Genomic DNA, 27,380 nt, shown 5'->3' with positions numbered 1-27,380 from the left:
TTTTTCAAAGCTTAAAATAAATTCAATGTTGCAGAACGAAAGTCCACCAGTATTTTCTGTCCTACACAAAGGCATCCTAATTAGTACCTTTTAACTCTTGTTTCCTCCAACCTCTCCCTTAATTATTATAATTATTTTTTACTTAGATCACATAAAGACAAGGAGAAAAGTAATATTTTATTTAATTAATCAACAGGATAATAATAGAACTAACAGCGATGAATACCTTGATGTTGGAGTCCACGGCATCACAGGTTTTACACACAGCATCTCGATAAACCTCAAGGCAATCCACAGTTAGGGCTGATATCTATATATATATTAAAAAAAAAAAAAAAAAGACAAAATTCAGAAAACATTAAGAATTCACAAATTCAATTTATTTCAGAATACATAAACTTACTCCAATGTGAGAATCACATCGAACTTAAAATAACTGTACGAGAACTGCAAAATGAATTTGTAATTTTAAATTTAACCTCTCATTATTATTTCCTTTGGAATGAAGGAAACGGAACAAAAATGAAAGTGAAGGATTGTGAAGTAATTGGTGGAGTAATACTGTAGGAGGAAACGGGGGACAAACCACAACACGATCATGACCACCACAAACCCACATTGCCTAATATCGAACAGAAATTCCTCATACCAAAGGTGAGCATTTTATCACTGAGTCACCGTGCTTCCCCGCTAGCATTACAACGATATCCAATAATAACAATAGTAATATACTAGAAGCAACAAGATATCTAAACACATTTAAGAGCAGAAAAAGTGAAAAACATTGTTTTAAAATCATGATTATTTATTAAACAGGATCATTAAGTTGAAAACAGTTTAAACCAATATACAGTAATAATAGTAATAATAATAATAATAATAATAATAATAATAATAATAATAATAATAATAATAATAATAATAATGAAACAGTGAGAAGTGGAATATTAATCCTGTCAAGATGCTGCTAACAAAACCATTCAAAACAGAACTAAACTTAATTGAGAAAAAAATAATAAGAGAAGATTGACCCGACGTAGGCGTTGAAATCATGTTTCAAAATTCTATCCTAAAGTTCGCCACTGCTTTAATATGTTCACACGCCATTCCTTTATGCCATACGCTGCTATTTTCTGAAACCATATTTTCTTCATACCTTGGAACTTATTACCATTACAATTTAATATTTCTGAAACATCTGTTGATCCTAGGGAAGCCATCTTTTTTTCTTTCTTTTTTCCTGTGGGCCTCTTTGCTTCAGGCTACCCAGATCTGAAATCAGAATTTGCCTAGTTTAACCGTTCTCGAGTCTTTAATGATATGGCGATTATATACACGTTTGGAGTTTCGCAACTTTATTAATATTACGTCAAGAATAATGAAGGTAATCTTTTCATTCCATAAATATTGACATATATGTACACTCATGTCCAAAATGATTGTCGCATATCTATAACTGTCTTCTTGTAAGAATATGAGTTGATAATGATTTTGCAGGGTACTTTTAATACTGATACTATGTGTATAATCGGGAAAGGTATATTTGTGGTAAATTTCATAGGAAAAGAACTATAAATACGAAAATTAGAATGAATAAAACAAAATGTTGCTAAATGGATAAGAAAGTTTCATTTTCGTTCTATTGTTCTTATTTACTGCTCTTATGACATGAAATTTGCCACATACATGTCTTTGCCGATTATACACATACTAACATTATAAGAAATATCGGACGAATTCGTTTTCAAATTATATTCCTACAACAACATATTTAGATATGCGACAATAATTTTGGATATGAGTGTACATAAACAAGCAACAAGGTGCACAAAGACAGTTGGACGAAAAATGCTGGTCTCAGTTTTATCAGTTAGATGAAGCAATCAATAGAACTGAAGCACATTGTCAAGTAGTTTTTATAAGTATGTAATCGATTACGAATTCGTGACGGAATTGTATATAAACATCAGTCGTAAAGGATCTTTCCAAAAGTTTTACAATAGAATACACATTTTCCTCGAGAATATTTAGAAAAATTAAGTAACATGGAGGCACAATTTCAAAATTAATTCCGTAATTATATTCTTCAGAATCTTTCTCATATTAAATGCGCAATGAGCGTGTTTATAAACGACAAAAGGCGGATGTGTATATATAGCTATCGTTACTAGTTCATGTTTCTACAAAAAATAATCACATGATTTGATTAACCGATTAATGAAAAAAACTTGAGGTACACAGGTACAACATGGTGGTCGTTACTAATTCTGAACTTTGATTGTGAAAATGGAATTAGTTTTATTCGATTCACTCTTCATTTCTAAGTTACAGCGCTTCTAGGATAGTGAAATCTGAAAAGAAGAAATATAGTGGAATATATATTCTACATTAAGCTCTTACAATTCAGTTCTCTAACTATTGTTTGGCAAATAAACATTAACTATACCCAACAAAATAGCAGTACGTACACTATGCAGTATCCCAGAAAGGTTTTCTGTAAGCGTGTCAACCGAAGTTGCAACTCTTTTGGCTTCTGCTTCCAAGTCGTTTAATACGTTGGGGTCAATTGCAGGAAGCTGAGGCATCAAGGCTTGTCTGTAAAGACTTGGAGTTGAACTTCTTGATCCTGGGAAAGGCGGTGTATCTAGCAAAGAAAATACAATAGTTAACCAAAGAAGTTAATATTTTGCACCAATTTCTATTTCATATTATTCTAAATAATTTCATGTTAAACGTTGACTTCCATTTGACATGAAATGCCGCCAGAAAGTGGTTTACTTTGTAAGGACGAGTGTTCGCCCTTACTGTGTTTTATTTTTTTGAATGAAGGATTAGTGTAAAAGTGTATATAATTTTGTTACTGATAAAGGTAAGTCTGGTCAGACATTTATATTTAATTACATATATACGTATTATGTGTTATATCTTTATAATTTCATCTTGGTTATTACTTACTTATTTGTATGTGTACATCTGCTTAAACTGTGTATTTCTTGCTTGGATTTCCTTCAGTTTTATTTAACCAACTCAACATTCAAGTTTTCTCTATATAGTTTTTTTCTCATAGTGGTCGATGGAATTTTCCAGAGGCTTGCGACGGCTGCTCGCATTCAAAAGAATTTTTTGCGGATTTTTAAGCGAAAATAAAATTAACTACAAAGAGAAGGGTCATCGACCATATAAAAGGAAGCCTCTCGGATCATAGGGGGCTGGATGACTATGGCTGATAGAGTCGTTCTACGTTGAAGGTCCTGCCTCGTCTTTTTTTTTTTTTTTTTTTTTTTAACTTTCCTATCTTGTAGGGAACGGTATGAATGATGACCGATGACAGAGAATAAATGATTTCTCTGGAGCCTGAGTGATGGCGTTAGAATTTCTGCTTTAATAAGGAAATAAGTAGGGACTGGCCTAAGTGATGGCTAGAGCAAGGAATTAGTGATTTGCTTTGGGTCTGAGTGATGACCAAGTGTGATAACATTTAGCTAGCCAGGTGATAAGCTTGAATGATAGCTTATTGGGATAATTGATTCCCATTATCTTCTAGTTAGGAGAAGTAGGTTGTAATTTTTTTAACCTCAGAAGCAAAAAGCACTTTAAGGTTTCTTACAGACTTTTTTTTTTTTTTTTTTTTTTTTTGATATGCCAGAGAAGCCTGAGTGGTGGTCTTCTCTTTAAAGAAAGAGAATCAGTCTTTGGACTAAATGATGTCCATTGACAACAGGGTCTCTTACATTTGTAGACGGCAAGTTGTAGTCAGGCTTTCCTGATAGCGGTAGACGTCAGACAAAACTGTGAGGAAGTGACGGATCGGTGGAGTCTGACTAAGTAGATTTGTAGGAGCCTGTTGGTCTGAGTGATGATTATCTGACTTAGGGGATACGGCTCTGAAGTGAAAGAGTTCCTGATTTTTTTTTATTTTTATTTTACCTTAAGGAATTTCATCGTATCATATTTCAATTTAATTTATTATATAAATAAATATTTATTTACCTTGATAAGACTAATTTTCATTTGAGAATAAGACAACCTATATTTGATGGTAATTTTTATTATTTGTTTGTGGTTTATTGTGATTGGATAGCCTTAGAGAGCCGAAACAGTCTGGAAGAAGTGAACCACAACTTTCTTACCACCTTCCAGAGCTGGACTATAGGTTTATGACTGATACTAAGATAGATAAACTGCGATTTTTTTCTTTCTTTCTATTTAATTATGCTAGCTACCACAGAACTAAAGTTGCAACCAACAAACTACATGGAGATTGGGCCAAGGAAAACGCAGGATACATATTACAAACATTTTAAGGATAATCTACAACAAGGGATTACATTAGAATTATTTTCGCCAAAATATACACATCCCTTGAAGAAAAAAAAAATGTATGGCAAAATTATATCAGAGCAACTTACCAGTCCCTGACAATCTACGCATTTATATTTTACAGATGTTACCATTAACATTTCTGTATAAAACAAAAATAATTACAACGTACCTGAGTGAATAAGACATAATTGTGAGCGACGTTATCAAGCACAGAAACTGGAAAAGAGGATAAAGACAATGTCTAAACAGCGTGAGATTTTGCACATGCAATAGGAGAAAAAAAATATACGCATTACTTACGTAACTGTTTTAAAATCTTGGAAGATAATTCAGAATACTGACTTTGGTAATACCTCTTGAGTTTAAGAACAAGGAAAAAAAAAAAACGAATAATAATAATAATAAAATAAAACATACGAGATGATATAGGAAAAAAAAAGTTGCAAAAGAGCGATATGGAAATCTCAAAGACAATAACAAAACCATTCAAATACCAAATAGATATTATTAAATCTAACAAATTTAAACTACGTTAAACTATTTGACAACGACAAACGACCTACGTAGCTAACCAGCATATTAGCAGTAAAACCTACACTTCAGTAATAATAATAATAATTGACTTGATTTACCTTCTGATGTAACAATGAGGAAATAAAAAACGAAATCTACTATTTACATAGGTCCTAAACCAGCTGAAACTTGAACTCAGTGAAGCAGGTAGGTACAGAGACAGTAGTGGAAGACGACCTTACACAGAAGGGACTTTTCTACAACACGTATCTCCCCTTCATAAGAACTAGACAACAGAATCAATTGCCCTAATACAGCAAGAAATAAAGAATGAAATACGTACCTCCTTTCTTCGTGACTGGACTTGAGAGTTTGATTTTTGTCTCTAAATCTTCAGCAACAAACAGCACCATATCACCTTCCTGAGTAACGGTTCCCTCTAAATGAAGATTGCCTAATGCTTTCTTAGCTTTGCTCACGTCGGAAACACCGCCACTTGCATCACAACTAGACAATTCTAATTTATCAGGCCTCTTACTTTCAGTTTCGTCATGGTCTTCATTATAGAATTGACCTCGCTCTGAGTCAAGTTTCAATTTCTCAGCGTGAGTTGGAATATCAACTTCGGAGCCGGTCGAGGCTCCGAACGAATGTTCCTCTGAAATCGAGGCATCCGGTGGAGACAACTGAGAATCGAACGAAATTTCCGAGTAGGATGCTGTCATTTCATGCAGCTGGAAAAAAGAAAGAAAACGGTATTTCACAACATGGAAAAGAAACACCTTACTAAGTTTTATGAAGACTATAACGCGCTATAAGGAAGTTAAGTAGAAGCAAACACAACGAACTTAGCTCGAGTTGAATTAAAACATCGTTAAGCTAAAGGAAATAGACAAGAAACAAATTAATGATTATTAACTTCATGGATTGTTGTATCAAAGGAACTGGAAAAAGACAAATCGTTTCTTTGAAGTTTAACGTTCAGCAGCTAACTACGACAAGTGCATATACTGTCTTACGTAACATCTAAACCACATACACACACATAAATATAACCAGGGACCCTTCGAACCAGAGCTCAGAATATCACGTTATTAGTTTTAACGATTCGATTTCGTTATTAGTTTATAACGTTATTAGTTTATAACGCATTCGATTTATAACGTTATTAGTTTTAATTTTTAAGAGTGAAAACAGCACTAATTAGCCCATTCTTTTGTATTATGAACCTAGTTCACTCATGTGTACACTTTACACTAAATTTACATTCTACATAAAGTGTGTGTCAAATAGAAATCCGAATTTTGATGGTATTATCCAGATTTCTGGATCGCTCCTACTGCTTATCTTCATGCTGCTCACCGAGATACTCAACCATCAATTCACAGAATAACTATTAGACAATCCTAGGTGTATTGTAACTGGGAATCTTGGCTATGAAGGGAGGTTATTCTAGAATTCACTCATAACCTAGTTTTATAGCATTACTTTGTAAACAGGATTGAAAACTATAATTTTTGTTTATTTTCTTTCAAAAAAGCGCAGAATAAAATTTATCTACAAATATACACGTAAGTGATTGTATAGCAGAAAAAAAAAATGGCAACACAAAAAGAGGTAATTAACGAACTAGTAGCAAGATACATATATGCAACAATCTCATCATTCACAAACGTAGAAATGCTAAATTCAACAAGTTGGTGCAACTTTTACGACTAGGTTGGTCTCTTCCAACCAGAGCTCAAATTAATGCTCTTCACTTGAAAATGAGTTCGTGACGAAAAATGTTTCAAAAAGCTTAAAAGTAGGTACAGCTGTTAGCATAAACTTTGAAGAGTGATCAAATATTGATAATGAACCTATACTATTAACTGTCATATAGAAGTATTTCTCTACGAGTCAGCAGCTAAATCAGGTCAATCGCACATTTCGGAGTTACAAAATCTGTAAGAAATTGTAAATAGGAAGAAAGTTTAATGAAAATTGCTTTATGATTGACACTGCAGCCTACATGCTAAAAATACTAGGAGAATTACAGGATATTGATGTTCTCCCGTATGGTTGTTGAGATCATCTTTTACATCTGCTGTCTAGAGATCTTGAGACAGAAACTGAAAGAGCAAAGCTATCTCTAACGTAAAATATATTGCTGTGCAAAGCTCAAGGACAAAAGTATGCTTGCCATGCTGTCACTCCCAAGTGGCATAAAGATCGGTGAAACTTAATCCATACATAAAAATTGGTGTCACATTACGATACAGGAAACAACAGAAAGAAACGCGTGATTAGAGGAACAAAAATAGCATCTTTATACAGAGGCCATAGTTCTGTTGCCACACCTACAGTGTTTAGTTCTCCGATAGGCAATTCTACTATAATGTGTGAACAGCGACGTCGAAAACATACCGTTCTCGCTCATGTGGAAAAGACGGAGACATATCTTCCGCTAGTGCACTGCGTTTTAGCTTCCGTGTTTCACGAGTTTCTCAGGTCAACTCCGATTATGAAATTAACTCAGTGTGGTGATAGTGTTAATAGTGGTGCTATTACACCCCTCATGAGTTTACGTTAGACTTATTTGTTTATGTGCTCCATGTTTTGTTTTTACACCACGACCTTTTTTGTTCTCGTTTTGAAATGTGGGCACTCACCAAAATTGTGGGACCCTGCAGTTCTTGAAAGGATTCCTGCTCATAGTAAGTATAATTTTGTTGAGTTGATTGATGTTTCTCATATTGAAGCGTTTATTGCTTCTCAAAATTCCTGGTGCATTCTTACTTTGAACTTAAACAGAACTAGTTTAGATCTTTAAGATCGGTGTCCTTTAACTTGACTAAAGATCAAAGCTGTGATACCATATGTTTGTAGGAGGTCATATAGTTGATTTTGAGTTTATTTACACTCAAAATGCTATTATAAACAAACAAACAAACAAACAACACACACACACAAATAACTGACGTTGATAAAAATCTGCCTTATGGCTGTATTGTGAGTCGGAAGGTTGAGCGATTCGTTGCTTTATAGAGGGTTACTGTTTTGTAATACTATATGCGCCCTCAGGTAATGTTAATAGGTGTTCTATGGAACTTTTTATGCACATATAATTCCCAATTTATTAACATCATCTTTGAATAAATGTATGATTGCCGAGGATTTTAATACAGTGGCTTTAGAAAGAGATTCTTCCACCTACCAGACTTTCAAGAATAACTACGTGTTCTTAAGTTATAAGATATGTAGCTCGTTTCCAACTCCCCCATGCTTATACTTATCACCATTCTACATCCCGTTCCAGACTAGCAGCTTGTACGTAACGTTTGATATTTTATCATTTTTCATCATTGTTGCTTCTTTACTTATGATTAATTCATATTATTGTGCGATAATATGTCTCATAAACTCCCTACGCATATTCCGCTTACCCATGGCTCCTCTTATTGGATTTGATTTTCAGTTCAGCGTCTCTTTCGATAGCGAGTCAATATGATACATGGACCTACTGCTTAACATGGAATCCGAACCACATGAGTTCCCGCCGTGAATTTAACCCACGCCAAAGGCGTGTATGCTAACTGCTTAGTCACGACGGAGCTCTCCTTTTACTGGAAAATTAAAAACGACCTTATGGGTCGTCCAGACATCATTGGTTGTTTTAATGCCAAGTGGGAGAGGAGGTTACGTAGTCAACAGGATTATGGAGACCTTGTTTTCTGGCGGAATGTTTTTCTCAAGATGTAAATAGTCAGGTACTTTAAGTGGAGAGGAAAACTTGCCCGTCAAGGGGAGGCTTGCTTACATGAGTTTTATTGTAGAGCTTTAGTCTTTTAATGGAATGGGGTTCTGTCTGTAGCTGATGTGTGTAACACACAGCAGCTTAAGCAGCGACTCAAAACTATTAAAAATCACTATACAAGTCAATCTTATCTTGCAGACGATTCTTACCAAAGACTGTCACACAAACACACACACACACACACACAAAATCTCGATTTATCAGGTGACTCATCTTTTACATCAACGGCGCTTTATACGCTAATTTAAAAGATGGCTCTAGCATGAAAGATACCTCTCCGATTCTGGCCCTTTTTACAGACTATTAGAGACAATTTACACAGGCGCGCCCGCGTGACGATATCTTTGACTCTTAAGTTTCTGGATACTCTTCCGTCGACGTTTGCCCAGGAGGATGGGACCACTTTGTTCCGATCTATTACAGCTCCGGAGATATACAAAGTATTAAAGACTGAGAAAGACAATGGCTCACCGCGATGTGATGGATCAAGCTTCGTCTTCTACAAGACGTATTGGAATACACTCAGAACAACGTTTACCCTTCTTTTTAATGCCTTTATTTCGGGAGTTTCCCTGTTCTCTTTCTCAACAATCAAGCGATCACCATATTTATCCTTAAATACCCCCAGGCCCTCACGGTCAAAGAGTACCACCTTCGTTACTTTTTGTTGACATTAAATTATTTACCAACATTTTGGATTGACATTTGAACTTTTTTTTTTTTTTTTTGTTATGTCAATGAAGCACAGGAAGCTTATCGTCCATAACGAAACTTATGTGCTCTTTACATGATGTATTTGAATAACTCCTTCAGGATAGTCCAACACTATGCGACCTTTCAATGAATCTAATGTGCAAATAGACTATGGATTAGTAAAGAAGACATCAAGATATGTAGAAATAATTTATTAGTAATTCATTTTGAAACGGATACTAAGATAAGAAATTAAATTCATTTATTCACAATATGTATCCTACAGCATCAGAAGTAAACAAAGAGATAAGAAATCCCGAAATTTTGCCGATACAAGTACCAATAGGGGGAAATATTCTGACATACTCTGCAATATCACCAGATTAACAGTCTTGCTTACCCAACATAAAGTTGAACTTTTCAAACGGCACTACAAGAGATTACTACATATTTCAAGCCTAATCGTTACAAAAAACTCACGATACAACGTTCATCATTCAGTATTACAAACTATGGGCGCTACAGTATCACAAACGTCCATAGTCTCTACAACAATAAGAACTCAAGTGCAACGGACGGGATAATGCACACCCAAGTACCTTATTATCGAATACTATGATTATAATACAGGCTGTTTCAAAATGAATATCGGGCTTTTAAGGGTTTGTGGTATTTATTACAATTAACTCTCAATTATAAAAACGTGTAACACACCAAATGAAAGACCAACTCAAACAGTTTTGTATGTACGCATGCTCATGCACTGTTTTCTCTGTCCGCCGTTAGAAAATGCTAGTAGTAAAGATGGCGACTCGTGAGCAGAAAACGTTTTACATTTTGCAAAGACTGAATTTGTAGTTACAGTGAAACGTGCTTTCCGTATTAAGTTCAATTGCTATCCACCAAGTGAGAATAACATCCATAGATGGTATCATCAGCTTGAAAACACCGGTTGTCTATGCAAAGAGAATACGGGACGACCAAGAATGACTGAAGAACATGTTAAACGAGTGAGATCGAGTCTTTCACGCGTAGTCCCAAGAAATCAATTCAATTCGAAAGGCTAGTCGTGAATTAGTAAGTCCAGTGATGTCTGTGTGGACAATTTTAAGGTGATTGAAGAATTTAAGAAAGAGGATTGAAGCAGTTGTTGCAACAATTACTCAAACACACTGATCAAGGTTTGAGAACTCGCCTATCGACTCGATGTGTGCCGAATAGTGCTCACATTGAACACTTGCAGCAAAAACTATTTGAGTTGCTCTTTCATTTGATGTGTTATTTATAATTGTACATTATACAATAAATACTACAAAACCTTAAGACCCCGATATTCGTTTTGAAACACCCTGTATTACGACGTACTTGTAATAAATTGGAAAAAAGTTACAAGGGATTGAAAATTTCAAATTCATGAAAAGGCTTTATTCTGAAAAAGCTGTTTAGATAAGGTATCATGTTCAATCACGTACATGGTTTTTAATAGACGCAAAGATCATATTGCAGTTTATAGGTATTTGGTATCTCGAACAATTTCGGATACTGAAAAACATGAAAAACGAGATGGATGAAACATGGAAGATGGACATGAAAAACAGGAATTGCTATGCTGCCTAAAGTGATGTTTTATGGGAAATTTTTAAAATGATTGTTGCATTTCTTTGCTTCTAAAGCATTACAGCAGTTTTTTTTTTTTTTTTTTTTTTTTTTTTTTTTAGTTTAGTTTAGTTTAGTTACAATAAATTCTCTTAATTTTAAGCCATGTGCAAACTTTACTATGTTTAGGTCCATGATTACACACACACACACTGATGATCTGTAAAATTTCAGTTATACTGTCTTCAGTTACTACCCTTTTAAGGAGACAACACGTACACTAAAGTAAGCGTATACATTTTACTAAAATTTACCAATGACTAAAATTTACGGGCAAGACATGTATGTCTATGTATCAAATCGGATCAGTGGTAGAGCGTTCACCTCCGGTGCTTGGGGTTCCTGGTTCGATCCCAGCTCATGCCGTGTGGACTTTGTGGAGGACAAATACCGTGCTCGTGGGTTTTCTCGGGGTTCTCCCGTTTCCTCCAACTTTATACATTCCACTACTTCACTCATCTTTCATCACCACCGTCTCCTTTAGCCTAACCGGCATAACCGTGGGATGTAAAACTTAAAGATTTCATTTTTACGTATGATACCGGTTAGTACTCATATAGGGGAGTACGTGTGTAAAAGGGAAATTTTATGGAGGATTACTGGAAGTATAAAAGTAATGCTATTCAGAAAAAGATATGAACGTGATGTAGGTCCACGGACAACGTTAGCTTTCTGAAAACATATAAGTAAATAAGTTTTTAGACAGGTAATCCTAGACTAATTTCGGGTAAAGGTAAAATCTTAGATCTTGTTAGTTAAAGGTACATGATGAGCAATACAGTGAGCCGAGGGAAACGAAACCATCAAAATTTCGTTTAATTAACTTATTCTCATTTTACTGTAAGAAGATCTGAATTGTTGCCGAGTAACTGGATTCTGAAGAAACAGTATTCCCTGTAATGCATTGCTTTCAATATAATTTTGCTAGGACAAATAAAAAGCTGATAAACAGGTAAATCTGCATATACACTTATATTTGACTATACTTCTTGATGGAGTACTTATGACAAAAGGGATTCCTCATAGCTAAATTGAATTGAAATGAAATATTTAAGCTTTACGTCCCACAGTTATGCCGTGTAGGCTAAAGGAGACGGCGATTATGAGAAATGAATAAAATGGTGGAATGAAGAAAGTGGGAGGAAACAGAACCCCAAGGAAACCTACGGACACGGTGTTTGTCCACCACAAAGTTCACTTGCATGAACTGGGATCGAACCGAGGGCCCCATGCACCAGAGGTCAATACTCTAGCAATGAGCCATCGCGGCACCCATAGCTAAATCGTTATGCCTCTCATATTGTCTGAGGAAGATTTGGGTTCAATTTCCAAGGAAATGGCATTTCTCAGGTTCTGTCTTAGTTACACTAAGTATACAAATAAACACTTCTAATTAATGAAAAAATAGCTTTCTCCGTATCATCTCAATACCTATTACAATTAATTTTGAATTGCACCAGTAATTAACCCAAGATGATTTAACACTACTAAGTAATATATACCCGCATCATTTACAACAAAATTAGGGGAGAGTCCTTCATATGGGCAGAATAATGACTAAAGAACTAGCAGAACAATAATTACTAGCGACAGCCACTATCTAATGTACATTCCTATAGAGAAAATATTACACTAAGTATAAACAACTATTAACTTACTAATAGAGTATATGAAACACTTTGTAACAAATAATGCTTCTTCTAATGCAATATAATTGGATGGAACATTATTCTAGTAAATAGTTAATAAATTCCTCACATAGTATTAGTACGGTTAAAAGTTACGAAATTACAGTATTTAGGCAGTGTGGATTAGATTAGAGAAGATTCCGATAACCCAAAACATCAATATCACGTATGAAAGTTTACCCACTATTCGAACTTTGTTCGCTGATCTTATGTCTGTTTCCAGTTTAACACTTTTTTCAGAATTTATGCTACATGAAGAGAGGATCCAATTTAACATGGGATGTAAACAACATGAGTTCTTGCCGGAATGAACGCAGGGCTTTCTTTACCATGCGAGAATGCTGACCGTAACAGCCACGACAAAGCTACGTTTCGTAGATTTCTTGATTCACTTATTCCTCAGACTCATTTCTATATTCATGTTAAAAAGACTGGTGCTGGCCACGTATAAGTAGACCACATTTTGCAAAATTTTCAGGTAAAATTCAAGACTGCAGAGAAAGACGTGTTTATAACGAACAAATTTCTGCAGGCGGTTGAGTTAAATAAAAAAAAAAAAAGTCGTATTTTACAAGTGTAGGATCACTAGTGTAAAGCCATTACAACTGCCATACGACGGTTAATATAAATGTATATTAAAAAGAACTGTATTAAATATTGTTTTCCGCCGACATAATATTCTGCACAGTATACAAAATTTGTAATTTTACAAGCGTAGCGTTGTTAGTGTGAAACCATTATAAGTGATACAGGAACTATTTATCACTACGAAAACCAACATTAATGTACTATTAAATGCAACATACCAGCACTAACCCAACCTAAATACCTTATTCCACCGTAAGGATAAAGATGTCTAATAGGTAAGACAACAAGAGGAACACAATGCTCTACATTATCCTTGCTTACGCGCCTGCTGCCTAAGGATGCACCCACCAAATTCGTCCTGCAGTGACTCCGTTAGATGCATTGGTATTTTTTAGTGGATACCTAACACAGGTTGGTTTGTGCTTTTTGCATTGTAGTTTTTATGGCATATGTCCGGACGCTGTATTATACGCAAAACGTGAAAGCATTTTCAAGAATTATTTCCCGCGAGCCCCTTAACCTTCATCTATGCTAAATGTAGTATTGTAATGTCGCCCAGAGCCAATAATTTGGAGAACAATACTAAAAAAAAGTTGGAGGTCGAGTTTAGTTATTTTATTTGTTATTGTCTTCCAAAATATTTGCGCTTGACACAACAATACCCAGTTACCATAGGTGAAATTCAATGGGGCCACCAGAAATAATCATTGAAAAATTAGAATTCTTCCACGATTTGTGTACAAACACAACGTCCGGGCACATGCTATAAGAACTACATTGCACAAAAACAAACCAACTTGTGCTAACTGGGCACTAAAAAGCACCAGTTGGACGAATCAGGACTGGGCAAAGTTAGTGGATCTGCTTGTCAGCGACAGTGGATATACGCGTAAGCAAGCATAGTGAAAACACAGTGTTCCTAATGTTACTAGATGACTTTCCTGTAGGACATCTTTATCGTTACGAATCGTAGAGCAGGGTAGTGTTTTCGCACTGATAGGTTGGAAATCACTTCCGGCCTGAGATATTGGATCTCTTTCAGCATGATCTCACTTCAACCTTCTTTCTATACCGTGGTCAGTACTTTGAACAAACAGACGGCATCGCCATGGGTTCTCCACTCTCACCCGCAGTGGCCAATTTTTACATGGAGCACTTTGAACCTGAAGAAAGCATTACTCGTACCCACATATTTCTATAGATATGTTGATGACACCTTTACTATTCTGGCCACATGGACGCAACGCCTTACAGGAATTCCTGCAGTTTCTCAACAACCAGCATCCGAAGCCTGGGCCATAGTGTATATAGGAAACCAACACATACAGATTTATATCTGAACGCCAACAGTTTCCATCATAAAGCTCAACGGCTTGGAGACCTCAACACTTTAGCACACAGAAAATTCTCCATTTCCGACAAGGAGTGTCTAACAGGAATACTTGATGATCTTTGCACCCCATGTTGAAGAACGATACTCAATGAGAGATATAAATATGTCCCTGAAAAGGACCAGAACGAAGGACACTGACAACAAGGACAAAAGTGCAGAACGGAAGAACACAATCTGCCTCCCTTACACCGGTAACACTTCTGGAAAGCTTAGCAGACTCTTCGCCAGGTACATCCTCAGAACAATACATAAACCACCAGCAAAACTTACTGTGACCTGAAGATCTGGGGCTTCGAACAGCTGGGGTTTATCGTATCCCATGTGAATGTGGCAAGGCACACATTGGATAAACAGGACGGACCATTACAGCCAGATGCAAAGAACGCAATAGTTACATCAGATTAAACCAACCAGAAAAATCCGAGCTGGCCGAGCATAGCATCAACTAGAAACATAATATTTTATTCACAGATACCAAAGTAATAGCAAAATGCTCAAGATTTTGGGATAGAAGGAAGCAATCACGCACGTAAAAACGAACCTTAACAGACATAGGATTCCAACTGAGCCAAACATGGACACCAATCATATCCCGCCATTATAACCACCAATCAAGAAGAGTCCAACCACAAACACATGAAGTATATATTCCACGCACTCTATTGCCTCATCATATTTGCCTGAAGAAGAGGACAATGTCAGTTCTCGAAAGGTTGCAAGATACAACAATATTTACATGGCTGCTAACCCGTGGAAATCTGTTTGAAGTATTTTTTTGTTGCAGTAGTCTCCGTTTGTTATTTCTATACTCAATATAAGTGTGGTTGAAACTTAAAATGTTGTGTTTGTGTGCTTTCTGGAGCAATATAAAGTGCATTTTTATATTAAAAAAAAAAAAATCATTGTTTCTTTCATTTAAGTTGTAGACGGAAATGCTTCACATATATTATAAGGCGCTGAAGAACTTCATCATCCCCTGAAACCTGAAATAGTGAGAAACGTGTGTGACACAAGCCTTTGCAAACAGGGACGAATTCTGACACTGCGAGGAGAGGGCTACTCAAATAGACAAATCGACAAAATTCTAGGTGTACATCATACTATTGTTGGTAGAATAATACAGAAGCAAGAAAAGAATGGTGTACCTCCTCAATGAGAACGGTGTGACCGAAATTAAAACAAATGCGCGATTGGGTCGAGAGATCGTTCGCTTGGTTGCATCAGACAACTTCCAGCTCCAGGGAAATTGCTGTGGTTATCTATTCCAGATGCCTTTTGTCAGATGATAGAATGGAAAAGGGTCACGTAAGAAAACTCCAAGAAAGAAACCACTTTTAAATGATAAACGGTGGGTCAAGTCCTTCCTTTAGGCAATTTATTCATAATTTCAAATTCTTTCGACTCATTAATTCGATTCTTTCGATACAGTGATTTGGTTCAGTTTGTTCCGGTTTTATGAAAGAATCTATTTCAGTTTCTATAGCAGGGTGGATCTATCAGAGTATTCTTGTATAGCAGGGAATATACAGGTCACATAGTTTTTCTGTCAGCTTACACGTTACACCTTGCAGTAATCGTTTGGTCGGACGGTGTGTGATGAGAATGAAACATGGCGCGCAGCTGAATGTCATGTTTGAGATTTGAAGAATAGTTTTCGTAGATCCTGATAGTGGAGATATACAATTTAAGTTTGACACATGGTTTTGAAAGCACGATTCTGCAGTTTGCTTATTATTTATGAAGAAAAAAATCTTGTAGTGATGCCAGTCTTAGCGACAAGTATATAATATTTATAAGGCTTGCAGCTGAATTGTATTTATCTATATAATTTTTAGGTACGTAGTAATTTTTTGTTTAATATATCATAATTTTTACATAGAGCAGTAGTTCGTACTGGGGGATTGTTGACCATCTCAAGTGAATAAAAATTAATGTATCATTTCCCTTGCTCCTGCTACGAGAATTCCGATATAATGGTTAGTTTTGGTTTTAACGAATTTTGTTCTAGAGTATGATGGAGAATATGGTAATTACTAGTGTAGTATCTTTTGTTTATTATTTTAAACACTAAACAATTGAAATATTGATTAATTTAGGGCTTTTCTAAGAATGGAAATTAGGGAAGTAATAAATTTTTCGTCACTTTAAAAAGCAATGTTTCAAATAGTTAAGTGAAAGAACGACAGCAGGAACCACCATGATTCCTAACCCGATTCCGTTCTGGAGAAACTGGTTATTCAGAACATTGAATAAACTGTTGCCAAGAATAAGTTCCTTGAAACGAATCAAAAGTGAATCAATTACCTACACAGGGTGTTTCAAAGCAACACCGAGAAAGTTAGGGAAGTGATTCCTGACAGCAAAATAAGACAAAAAGTATAGACCAACCCGGGTGCACAAATGCTTCCTTTCGGAGTTATAGGCTACCGGAAACTTGAAAAAATGAACCTTAAAGGTCCATAGATCTAAAACTATGGGACCTACCGTAGCCGGGTCAAGACTTCACTTAGGAACTAATATGTGCACTATCCAGAATTCTAAGGTACTCATGCAACAACTTTTGTAAAAGGAGTTTGGCTACGGGCATATAATTTGAACTACTCACCAACTACCTCTATAAAAATTGTTGCGGAAGTACCGCAGGATTCTGAAATTTATATATCTGGATAGGGCACATACTAGTTCCTATGTGAAGTCTTCATCCGACTACGGTAGGTCCCATAGTATTGGAGATATGGACCTATAAAGTTCAACTTTTTCATGTTTTCGGTAGCCTATAACTCCGAAAGGATGCATTTGTGCACCAAGGTTGGTCTATAGTTTTTGTCTTATCTTGGTCTCAGAAATCACCTCCCAAACGTTGTCGGTTGTTTTGAAACACCCTATATATAGTCTATATTTTAAAAAGCCAATAGCTGCACATAATTTCCTTCGATAAGAAAAGAAGAAAATCTGAAGCCAAAGTGCGTTTGCGCAAGAAGGAAATTTAATGAAAGTGTCACGTTGTGGGAGTGCTTTACCTGAAAGGAAGTGAAATGAGTTAAAATTTTCAATAAAAAGTTAATGCGGCATATTAGATTGTTGTTCTGAACCGAAAGTTACTAACGACCAGATCCTGACTATTTTTCAGGTCTGAATTTGAGATATATTTTCGAAGATGACAATGCACTCTCTCAGAGGGCACGGAGTGCAGCAAACTGGTTTTCAAGCACAGGTTCCCAAAGATTATTGTGGCCACCAAATACTCCTGATATTAATCTCATTGAGGACCTTTGGCATACTATGTCACGAAAACTACACGGAAAGATATTTAAGTTTAGAAGACAACTCACTGAGGAATATTTCGAATCTGGCACAACTATCTGGATATTATATTGTGTGAAACACTTGTGAACATCATGCCCCGTTGGTTTCCAGCATTAAGAGCTGCTGATGACGTCTTACAAAATACTGAAGTGTCATTGTGGAGTAAACAATTACCTCTTTTAGGTTTACTTTCAGTAACTTCCCCACCGTTTGCGATAAATTGAATTTCTGGACTGTAAGATCACTTAATATACAAAGGTTCCTGTTTTCATTTAATGTTCATATGAGTGCTACAGTAGCACAACATAAACATTAGGGAACTATTAAAAGATCAGTTAAACTGTGCGTGATTAACGAGGTATTTAAAATAGCGCTAGCATTAACAATAGAGCAACTTTTTCAGTTTTTTATCTTTCTTTTGGTGTCAGACTATAATATATATACAGTAGAGTCCATAAATCTCGGAACTTGATAACCCAGCAATTCGGATAAATGGGCGACACCCTGGCCGGGTTATTATAGACAGCTTTGTGTCTTCATCAAGTATTTTTCTGAGGTCTGTCTTATCAGGTAAATTACTGTAGTGTGTATTCATTAATTTCCATTTTTATGTATAGCAAAGGCTCTACGCCTTCATAAAGCACCTACTTTTCCTTTGTTTAAGGGCAATTGAGCAGTTTATTTTCTGTTATATTTTCAAGCAACCAATACATACAAGTACAGTACTGTATTTTCTGAGGAAACGCTCGTACTTATTCCTTTTTAACCCCATTCCCGATAACTTGGCATTTTCACAAGCTCGGCTACCCTCTGGTCCACATTAAGCCGTTTTCGCGAATATACTGTATAGCCTAACACAAAGATATGGACTCTTCACATATGCCAGAATAGCCACACCACCGATGTACAAGTTCCTTAGAAATATGGGTGCTGCTGTAATTTTGGTGCATCACACTTTGGAAGATTTACAGGTAAACATGTTTATACGGAATAAATTTCTGCAGGCGACAGGATTAAATACAAATAACTACAGCTGTATTTTATGTTTTCAAGTCATTAAAAGTACTTTACGACGGATAAAATAAGTGAATATGAAAGATGACTGAATTAGAAGCTATTCTGCATTGGGAGTATATTTCTGCACAGTATATATATGTATTTTATGTTTAACAAGTGGAGCATTACTAGTATGAAACCTGACAAGTGTCATGGAAAATCTTGTCATTGCCAAAACCCTTTTCAATACCTTCGCTTACATGAAATTATCTTTTCAATACCTTCGCTTACATGCATACGAAACGCCTGCTATCTTCGCACCCACCCACCAGCTTCGACCTGCCATAACTCGGTTAGATAGCATTCGAAGCTGTATTTATCCGCAAATAGTCAAAGAAATGTTTTTTTTTCCTAACAATTACTTCTCGTGGCCCCGTTGAATTTTATCTATACCACAGGAGATATTTTCATCTTGCCCAGCAGAATTCTTTTAGGGTACAATAAGAAAACTAGCGAAATAATTATAATTTTTCAACAATTCTTTCTAGTGGTGTGCGGAAAGTAAACTAAGGTAAACGCACCGGATTTCGACAGGTTAAGGACCTTTTTCAAAATCAATCGCCTATCAGTGGCCATAATATTGGTCAGTGTTGGTCCATTTTTTTCCTTGAAATGTACAGTCTCTACTAATACTAAAAGTCACTTCAAGGCTCAAATGTTAATGTTAGAAAGTTTTATGAAACTGGAACTCGCCAACGGAACCCGAATTCGACACACTTCACCTGGTTTCGACAGTTGCGGTATCTGAATTCGACACCTTCAATTATATCCATGTAAAACATTAAGTCGGCATTATTATTAGTAGTAATCTCTTCTCAACTTCAAATATTGTTTTATTATTATGCAGAAATTATCAGACGGGCAAAAGAACACAACTTAAATTTTCAGAACTGAGTAGTTACTTCGATGATCCTCAATTCGACATGCTGGAACCTGATTTCGACATTCCATGAAAGAATTTGAACATACTTCTACGTTTAGATATTCAGTTAAAATTATATTTGCACTACTGAGCATGAATTCGACAACCTTATCGAAATCCGGTTCACGTTACGAATAAAGGCTCGTGTTTTCGACAACCCCCCCTTTAATGTTACATCACAACCTTTGTCCTCACAGAAGAAAACAAAACACACTGATTGAAACTCCTTTACAACATTAAAGTACCACTACTTGCTTGAAGCAAACCTAACTTTAATAAAAGTCTTACAAAAATAAATTGCCGTCTTATGATTTTCTTAAGATTGTGTTTTTTCTCGAAGAGTGTATCACACACACAACAATATACTTCTTTTCTCCATGCGTATGACTCATCTACTGTAACCACACTTTTGACACGAGAAAAAGACACTCCCATAATGTTGCCACTTCTATTCACGATTGTAGGGATGACATCCTGCGCTTATTTCACAACATTTAAGCACGGGCATGTCGAATTCGGGTACCTGTCGAATTGAGGCGCGTTTACCTAGTACGGAAATATGACTTTATATGCAGTGTGCGCCTGTGTTTAGCACAAGTGGTCCAGCTCTTTTCTCTAAAAAATGTTACAACTTTGGTAATTTCTGTTGACATTCGGTTAGTTTAGGGTAGGCTAAGTTTGTTATATTAGTGAAGGGGTCCCGCATAATTTTACAAAAACATAATAGAATTTTGGGATATAGTATACATGAAGCTGCATCAGTTCCCGAAGGAGCAGGACGCTCATACTTTTAGGGATTATTCATTGAGTATGTACGAACTTACAAAGGGGGTAAAAAAGCTACTTTTATTTACTTATCGACTGATACGAAAATAAAAATAACGTACCTGTACTTTATATCTGCATGTGTAGTGCCTTTGTACTTTATCTATGACCGTGTGTGTGTGTGTGTGGGGGGGGGGATTTAACGCATATCGCATGTCTTGTGCACGTGGGTACTTCTGACTATTGCACTACGTAGAAAATTTATGGTATTTCATGTAGAAGTGGTAATAGAACACAGAAGAAACGCAGATCAGGGGGTTCTCATGTATACTATTACCGAATTTTGCTTATTTCTACTAATATAAGGTTAGTTCAGGTTAGCTTATGTTAGTTTAGGTTACGTTATGTTACATATAAGTACTTGCATCACTCATTTCTCCTGTAAATTTTGTGTTTTTTACGTGCTTCTGGACCCCTTGTACTAAACATACTTCGCAGTCTAATCCATTTTCTTTGTAAAATTTGCAAAATGTGATGTTCTTACACTTTACCTACACAAAAAGATTGCAATTATAGTAAACAAGTAATTTCACCGGCTGTTATAACTTCCGGTTGAGAAAAAAACACCAAAAGCTACTTAGGGGTACTTAATCTTCCACTGGCATACCTTACTATTATTTTAAACAGTATGGTAATTGCAAGTAATAAATTAATAATGTTACTATGAAATAAATTTTAAGTAACTTTTGACTTACTCGCTCCTCATCGAGATCAATTGTGGAAATACAATCTTCTCTAGGTGACATCTGTCCCATCTGATTAGATACTTCTGTAGCAAGCTCGGGATTAAATTTGGTTACATCATTCTCATGCTGTGTCAATTCTTCCAATTTTTCTTCAACACTTGCCATTTTTAACGCAACTGAAGACCATTACACGAGCTCCAAATTCACAAACCGCATCACAATTCTCTACCAATACATCAGTGGTACCAGATTGCAAATCATAGCACAGAAATACTAGTTTTGTGGCACTTTTAATATGCATCAAAGTTTTTAGATCAAATTCTTCCTGTAAGGGGGTTAGTAGCCAGCTTGATTACTTTCTTTATTACAACTCATGGATACGGACCAGACCTGACTACTACAGGAATCATATGTTAGTCGAACCCTTTAGTATTGTACTTGTGACGCGTCAGAGCGACTCTCCATAAGGCCCTATATATTTTGCTGTGCAGGTCAAGTTTAGTCACATCACCTGAAATAATTGTTGAAAAATTACAATTCTTTTCACTGATTCCCTTCTTATTGTCCTCCAAAAGATTTTCTTTGGGCGACATGCCAATACCCCCGTTTGGCATAAATGAAGTTCAACGGGATATTCAGACGTAATTGTTGAAGAATTAAATTCATTTAACTGCTTGCAAACGAATACAGCATCCGAACATATACTGTAAAAACTACAGTGCAAGAAAAGAAATCAACCTGCGCTAGATGGCCACCAAATACAGGAATGCTATCTCACCGAGTCAAGGCAGGGCAAATCTGGAAGGCTCTAGTGATAGCGCGGGGATGCGTAAGAAAAGAACAGATGCATCAACGACAATGGTTAGGGGTGTAAACAAATATAGTAAAAATAAGTGCTTTTCGCTGATACGAGTTCCTACAGCGCTTACAGGTAATGGTTTCACACTAGTAATGATCGATTGGCTGTGTAGTAACTTAGATTTTTTCCTGGGGGGCAAGCATTAATACGTGTATTTGGGCTTACTAGAAAAAGTTGTTTTTCTAATTTTTGGGACCCTTTTTTCCACCTTTCTCATATTCTCTATGGGCCCTCGAAGCCTGTGGGCCCTCCCGTACGGCAAGATGTTCGGGGCCGTTAGTTACGCCTCTGGGCACGTTCCATACATGACAAATAAATTAAAGGGACAATATTGACAAATCTCGAAGCCATACGAATAAATATTATTTCTAGAACCCCTAATAGATATTTTTTGGTGAAATGGGCCCACGACTCATTTTTGTTTTATTGACCTATTGTGTGCTGTTTTGTTTATGTAATATAGTGATCCTGTTTGAAACTTCATTTATAATTTCATGTTCGTATCGTATATGGAGTAAGAAAATTTTGCCTTAAAATGGGCCCCTCTCGAATAGCGGAGAGCTTCCCTGGGTATGGGGGGGTAGGCTGTTGCTCCCTGCCCCTCATAAGTTACGGCCCCTTCGACTAGTTAACATAAAATAAGGTTTATGTCAATAGCGTTTCTAGCCCGGGCCGGAGGGACCTAGCGCTGTTTTTGAAGCAACAAAAATAATTTAAGCTATTATATAATATATATATTTTGAAAGTTTATATTAAATTCATGATATAGGGCTACCAATCATGGTCTGGATTCTGACTGCCCCAGTTTTTACTTTTAGATCCGTCACTGGCTTTAGTATACTGTGCAGAATACTCTGCCAACCGAAAACAATATCTAACACTGTAATTTTTCATGTGCACTAATTTACTTGAATCGTCTTAAATACATGTAATGAATTTACATTAGTAATCCTACACCTGCAAACGTAAAATACAGCTTATTACTTACTATTTAATTCTGCTGCCTAAGGACTTACTTGATTTTTATAAGCATTCTAGAGTATTGAATTTTACCTATAATTATTGCAAAATGTAGTGTAGTCAAGGATTTTTATTTAATTTTAATTTATCCACCATTCGTATCATTCTACATGTATGGCTAACAAGTTCTTCATTATCAGTAGTCGTCTTTAATTCGTAAGAATAGTTTATATAGATATCACATTACTCTAGCAGCTTAAAGGAAATGCTGCTAGATGGCACCTGCATCACATCAGGTAATTAAGTAACCTTATTTTAAATTACACACATAGTTATTGTGTCTGTCATTTGGAGCGATTTGTGAACATACGCTATAAGAATCAGATTTTAAAGTACAGAGTTAGGGTGGGAGAAAGAAAAGAAATGTATTGAAATAGCACGCCTCTGGAAATGTTTATTATAAACATGTTTTTTGATGCCATGTGCTGACTTTTATTTGTAGATTTTTTTAAATAGTAGTGTCTTTAAACTCTCTGCACATAAAAGATAGTTAAATACAGGAATTTTATGAGCATTTTTTGGGTGGGTGTTGTGGCGAACACCTGTAATCCAGCTTACCTGGAAGCCAGAAATCGTGGACTGGCAGGATTTCCCCTAGGTACCTAGGGGAGATTTGGTGCGCATAGTGTCCGGAGTCTCATGAGATGCCGCATGAGGTCCCTGGCCCCTCCACTTGTTCTCCCTCGCACCGTACCAATGCCAGGGACAACTCACTCCACTCTGTGTACACTTCTGCCATGGACCGATTTCTTTTCCTACAAACAAGGTCGTAGGTTCAAATCTCGGCTGAGGTATGGATTTTTTTTTCAATTTGAAATAGGCTCAATTTCATATCAAGGAAACAAAAAATGTTGAAATCATTAAAATTATTACAAGTTTTGTCAATTTAGGTTTAAACTAACATTATACATTTCCGTATATAGAAAATGTCTTCTGTTTTCTTTGCATGCAACGTATAAAAATAAAACACTGTTTAACCACTTTTATAATAGTTTTTTTGTAGAAAATGGGTCAAAAAGTGTTTTAAAAACTTGTGCGCGTATGAGAAAAGAGTTAATTCTCAAAATAGTGTTTGAGTAGGATGTATTTAAAATACTTCATCTTGTGAAACACTTTGAAAACACCGTAATGGCATAATTAGCAACACATCTATGAGATGGTTGGGAAACATATTATGAAAACTATATTTTGACCGGTACATTATGCTTAAAAATTTAAGGCCTTATGCAGAGTCGTTCTGACGCGTTATTAGTACCATACTAAACAGTTCGACTAACATGTGTTTCCTGCAGTAGTCAGACCTTTAGTATGACGCTAATCATAGGTTGAAACGAGTTAGCATAAGGCCCTTAGTGTTCAAACTCTGGGAGATGATCTCTTATATCAAATGAAAGGAAAAACGTCTAACAGACATAGGTCAAGAAACGAATCCTCTTCTGAAAATACGAAATAACACGATTTAATTAAACGCCCTGCCGGATTTGGAAACTATGGATTTATTGCAAACGATTCAAGGAATTACAGTGTTAGGTTAGGTCAGATTGGTTCCTGTTTCGAATACCATGATAGACGTAATCGCGATGGGCCTTATGCAGAGTCGTTTTGACGTGAGATTAGAGACATGCTAAAGAGTGCGACTAACATATGTTTCCTGCAGTAGTCAGGCTTTTAGTATGACTCTAATCATATGTCAAAACGACTCTGCATAAGGCGGGATAAGACTAACGGAATTTAGTCTACAATTTTATTTCGCCTTAAGGATAATAATTGATCACAGGAGCACATTTGAGAATAAAGGGACTGTGTACTACCTTGTGACTTCACTAATCTTCATAAGCTTCGGTGGCTCAGCGGTAAAGTATAAAACTTTGGTGCGTAGTGTCTCTAGTATGATCCTAGGCCTTGAAAATTTATTTATTTATTTTTTAGTTTGTAATGCATTATGTAAATGTTATTTTTTTTAAAAAAAGATTGCCCCCCAAAACTTTTTTGAATATTGTCTGGACAGTTGTCCAAAAATGCTTAAAATACGTTAAAAGCTTAAGTATCATTCGCGTTTGTGCAAAGAGTGCTGATAATGTGTAAAGTATCTTAAGTACGTTCAAAATAGTTTCTGAGCATATACTCATTAGATATATCAGAAGTTTTGGTACATTTTGAACAATCCTTTGATATGTTAATCACTGTTCAAAAACAATCTCTGAAAAGTGTACACAGTATGTTAAAACACTATGTAATTTTTTTTGCAGTGTAGGAACCTGGGATAATTCCTCACTATGGAAAATACCACTTAGAAGCCAACTGCTCAACTGCAAAACTAGAAACATTTGCTTCGGTCTTATAGTAGGACTAATAAGAATCCCCAAATTATCATAACTGTGCCGAGTCTAATTTATTGTGTGAGGTGACACTTGTGGGTGAGAATGATTTTTACTTTTATTTTATTTTTTTACCGAGGAAACCTGAAAGATTGGTTGAAACTTGTAAGAATTTATTGTAAAATCCTATTACACTAGAACCCATCTAATCCGTCACCTTTGGGACTGGGGGTATGGCAGTGCATTTTTTAAGAAATCGCTACTGGGTATCCAGGGGCAAAAAGGGCCCTTGACACCATAACGAAATTCAAACGCTACAGAACATGAGAAAGGTTTACAATTTGTTACACTTTGTGACATAAAGGGTTCTTTTTAACAATTGAGGGGATGAGCGCAACAGTGGTCTAACCAACATTTTTAAAAAATGGAGGAAAAATCAAGTTAAACATGAACATATGTGATTTTTGTACTATATATATATATATATATATATATATATATATATATATATATATATATATATGACACATTCAACTACTTGTGGTTGCTTTTGGTATATTGTACAAAAAGCACATGTGTTTAACTTTAACTTGATTTTTTTTTCATTTTTTGAAAATTTGGGTTAGACCACTGTTGCGCTCACCCCCTCAATCTAACCATCGCAAACATTCCATCATTTTGTAGCATCTCACTGATCGTAAAGTTACCAAGAAAAAGGTAAAATTTCTGGCAATATTTAAGAAGCTGAAGAAAAAACGGAAAAATATACAGTGATCTATAATCTGAGTATTAGAGCTCCTAATATCTTATTATTAGGGAATTAGGAGATGGGTACAAAAGTAACCAGCGACAGATTTAGAAAAAAATATTTTGGTAGGGGCTTCTCTTAGGAATACTTCGTGTTTAGAAATCCCAGAATTTAAGGGGAGGGATTTGAAGGTTTATGAGTAACATTTGATTCGTTTTCTATAGAAATCTTAAAATTTTGGAGAAATTCAGGCCCCTTGCCCGCCGGCGTAAATCCGCCACTGAAAGTAATTGAGCAACAAAGAGAGTTAAATATTGTTAAAAATAGCGCTTTATACTTAAGGGATAATTCCTTACTTTCTTACATGTTTGTGCCATGTATTAATTATGTCAGAAAAAGTGCCTGAAGAAATCTCAATTACCAATATTGCCCATAACAGACACGAAATGTTTGGTTGCCAGGAAATGTTAGGCCAGGATAAACCAGGTTAGGTTAAAGAGAACAATCTTTGAGAAGGCTGGAATTGGGTGATAATGAGAATTGGGAATCTCTGGAAAGCGAACCAAATTACGAATTCACGAGTGTAGCTCAGGAATAGCTGAAAGCTAATCTCAACAGTCCTCTAAAATAACGACTCAAAATTATGTATGTATAATCAATGCACTCAATACAACCCAATCTAAGTAAAAAGTCAAAAGTAGTTTTATCAAAGTTTATAACTTAATATTTATCGCATCAAATGAATATCAGCAATATAGTGCATAGCAGATCGGTGTGATGGTAGGATGTGTGTAACAATAATGTGGTGGTGAAGAATAAAAGGCAACCTGACTTTAAAGGAAAAATCGTCTGTGGTAGCTTCTTCTCAATAAAACGGAAATGGATTCTAGGAAACTCGATATTCAATTGTCCCCAGAAAACATACAAGCTGCAAAAGAAAACAAACATAGCAAGTCGAACTAATTCGGTCACTCTAGTTCCTCCCTATTT

General features: G+C 35.9%; 1 protein-coding gene across 1 annotated transcript in view; it reads right to left on the bottom strand.

The window, feature by feature from the left end:
- The window catches only part of BORCS6 (BLOC-1 related complex subunit 6), a 45,353-nt gene extending 23,629 nt beyond the window's left edge, over positions 1-21,724 (bottom strand). The window contains exons 1-4 of the mRNA XM_081761692.1: positions 21,455-21,724; positions 5,180-5,570; positions 2,469-2,644; positions 227-310 (exon numbers count right to left, since the gene is read on the bottom strand). Of these exons, the coding sequence (XP_081617818.1) occupies positions 227-310; positions 2,469-2,644; positions 5,180-5,570; positions 21,455-21,610 (807 nt within the window). The 5' untranslated portion in view covers positions 21,611-21,724. The remainder of the gene's footprint in view (positions 1-226; positions 311-2,468; positions 2,645-5,179; positions 5,571-21,454) is intronic.
- Between the last annotated feature and the right edge of the window lie 5,656 nt (positions 21,725-27,380).

Source organism: Thermobia domestica, chromosome 6 (genome assembly GCF_964235325.1).
Source record: "Thermobia domestica chromosome 6, izTheDome1.hap1.1, whole genome shotgun sequence".
Taxonomy (NCBI): Eukaryota; Metazoa; Arthropoda; class Insecta; order Zygentoma; family Lepismatidae; genus Thermobia; species Thermobia domestica.
The sequence above is the reverse complement of the archived record's forward strand: the minus strand, read 5'-3'. Positions and strand labels throughout refer to the sequence as shown.